The sequence below is a fragment of the Fragaria vesca genome, linkage group LG5, assembly GCF_000184155.1.
Source record: "Fragaria vesca subsp. vesca linkage group LG5, FraVesHawaii_1.0, whole genome shotgun sequence".
Classification (NCBI taxonomy): Eukaryota; Viridiplantae; Streptophyta; class Magnoliopsida; order Rosales; family Rosaceae; genus Fragaria; species Fragaria vesca.
Window position 1 is genome coordinate 28,812,065 of NC_020495.1, and position 2,752 is coordinate 28,814,816.

Genomic DNA, 2,752 nt, shown 5'->3' on the forward strand with positions numbered 1-2,752 from the left:
ATACTACTACTCTCTCTCTCTCTCTCTCTCTCTCTCTCTCTCTCTCTCTCTCTCTCGCTCCCCTCCTTTTTCTATGTACATTCACATTTTCCATTTCTAGATTTCCTTCTCTGTTTTGGTCAAAATAAAAGACGATGTTTATTTAGCATTAGATGATCTGATGAATGATGACTACAAAATACTAATAATAGCTGTTTTCACAATTGTAGGATTTGAAAGTTAAGTCTCCCGCACCTGCACAAAAAGAACAGATTCACAATGATGATCCTGCCATTATACAGGTATTGGATACTCATGTAATTGTACTAACGGTTCCAGAAGCTCAGGAGTTAATCAGTTTGATTTCATATTTTTAAATTTATCTTCTCCTTTGCAGTCACACTATACCGGGGCACCTGCAAGTTCTCCACGGTCAGCACTTGTTGGTGGTAAAAGTTTGTCCGAAATAACTCGGTGGCAGGATACTCCTACTTTGAGTGGTAAAAGTAATACCAATGTGTTACCTTCATATCATTCTACAACTGAAGTGGGTCCATCAGGGCATTCTTTTTCTACTCAAATTGCCACTCCTCCAGCACTTTCTTTGCCTCTCTATTGGCAAGGAAACAACGGGGCCTCACTAAGTATGTCTCAACAGCCACAAACCCAGTCTGCAGTCTTACACCAGAATAAGGCTCCTGAAAGTCAGGCATCTATAGCTATTGGCTTGGCAGATACTTCAGCTCGTGTTGCCCCTGCAATCTCATCTTCTACATCAACTTCTGTAAATCCAAAATTTCCTCCCTCGCTTACTTCTGTAAACTACTCTTCTGCTCTTGATATGCCTTCATCCTTGGCCACACAGATATCTTTACCATCTCATTCTACACCTGTGAATGCTAGTCAACTAAATATGCCTTTCTTTCTTTCACCTGGCCAAGACTGGAATACAAGGGAAACACAATATTATAGTAAAGCCACTTCTGATTCAATACCAGTTCTTCCTGTGCAGTCCATGCCTTACCCTGCATCGTCTTCTATGGTTTCCGATGCAGGTCCTTTGGTAGCACCACCTCCATCTTTGATAACTCCTGACCAATTGGCACAATATAGATCACACATACTATCTCCCTTGCAAAAGCTCTATCTTGATCAGAAGAATATCGGTGCTATGATACCAACACCACCTCAAATTTCTTCCTCCGTTCCTCCTGTCACTCAAGCACCATTGTTACCGTTGCCTACACCACAGGTGAGATCAGACAAGTTTCACTGCATTTTTAAAGTTTAATGACTAGATCTTTTAATGTTTGTTCTTATCTGGTGGTGCTTTTCTATAACATGAAACTTGTGTATTTTGGGCTAGACATGATGTTTTTGCTGTTTTAAGTGCTTGTATGTTTTCTATACAGTATCATAACCTTTACCTGGTTTAGCTTGACTGATTGGACAAACACTAAACCAAAAAAAAAAGCTTATTTACTTTCATCAGTATAAGTATGATACTTTTGTATTTTCTGCTAGATGTGATGTTTCGGCAATTTTAAATGCTTTTGTGTTTTCCATACAGTATCAAACCTTTAGCTAGTTTAGCTTGACTGATTGGACACAAAGCAAAAAAAAATTCCTGTTTCTTAACTTTCACCAATATAGAAGTATATGGAGAAAAGGAACTTGGTGGGGTCACTAAGTATTTCCAGCTCTTTAATAGTAATCAACTAGTTAATACTATTGGAACCTTTTTCATATCAGTGATTTTTTTGGGCTGGGAAGTATGACTAAATGGGGGAATTCTAATTTGAACTAAAAGATAAAGGATACTTCTAAAACCCCATTTGGTGTGTACACTATAAGAGTGTACAAGTACAGCAGGAAGTAGGTGATTTCTCTCCAAAATTGAGAGGTCTGTGCTAAACTTTTTAAAACCCCATTCATGAACATAATCCCCCTGTTGATGTGTAAGTAACATAATCCAGTTACTTGTAATTTTTATTTATTTATTTATTTTTGTTTGGTAGAGACCATTATACGAATTTTTATTATGTTTAGGCCGGAAGGATGGAATCGCTCTTTTCTTCTCTTTCCTAGTTTCCAAGCATGCTGCATTTCCTTGTACTGAAATTCTATCTGGAAGTTGGTAACAGATATATGGAGAGCCTCTATGTACATATCTTATTTCTTTCTAGCACCTAGAGTTCCAGTACTGGTTTCGAAGGATGCCTACTTGGAGGTGTATGTGCTTCAGAATTTATTTACATACATAGAAAGATGCATGCCCCTACTTATAGAACTATTTGAACTGCACTTTTTCGCACAAGCCATAGGTGCATCCGACTTTTGAATTTTAAGTGGATCATTGACCCTTTTGGGCTTCCAAATCTTTCTCTTAGCTTCTTTATTCTTGATTGTAGTAACTGAAGATATGCGTGTTATTATCTTACCAAGAAATTTTAGGTGTAGGGTAATTTTGATTATTGATTTCTGTTAAATAGTTTCCTATATCACATATATATATAGAGAGATTCTCAGGTGCGGACGTCCGCACTGTATTTTCCTCCGTTCGCCACCGTACGGCGCCGGCGAGGGCGCGCCTCCACCCCAGCGGACTCCAGCAGCTTCCCCGACCACTTTCCATCCTCGGCGAGTCCGCCGAATTTCAGTTTTTTGGCCAGATTGACTTTGTTTGAAGTTTTGGGTGATCTGGCCGGAAAACTAGAATTCGGCGGACTTGCCGGGGATGAAAAGTGGTCGGGGAAGCTGCTAGAGTCCGCTG

The 2,752-nt window shown here is 39.4% G+C and overlaps 1 protein-coding gene across 1 annotated transcript in view; it reads left to right on the forward strand.

The window, feature by feature from the left end:
- LOC101296581 (decapping 5-like protein-like) overlaps nucleotides 1-2,752 on the forward strand; it is a 10,184-nt gene that overhangs the window by 4,313 nt on the left and 3,119 nt on the right. The window contains exons 3-4 of the mRNA XM_004301939.1: nucleotides 210-281; nucleotides 377-1,231. Coding sequence (XP_004301987.1) covers nucleotides 210-281; nucleotides 377-1,231 — 927 coding nt within the window. The remainder of the gene's footprint in view (nucleotides 1-209; nucleotides 282-376; nucleotides 1,232-2,752) is intronic.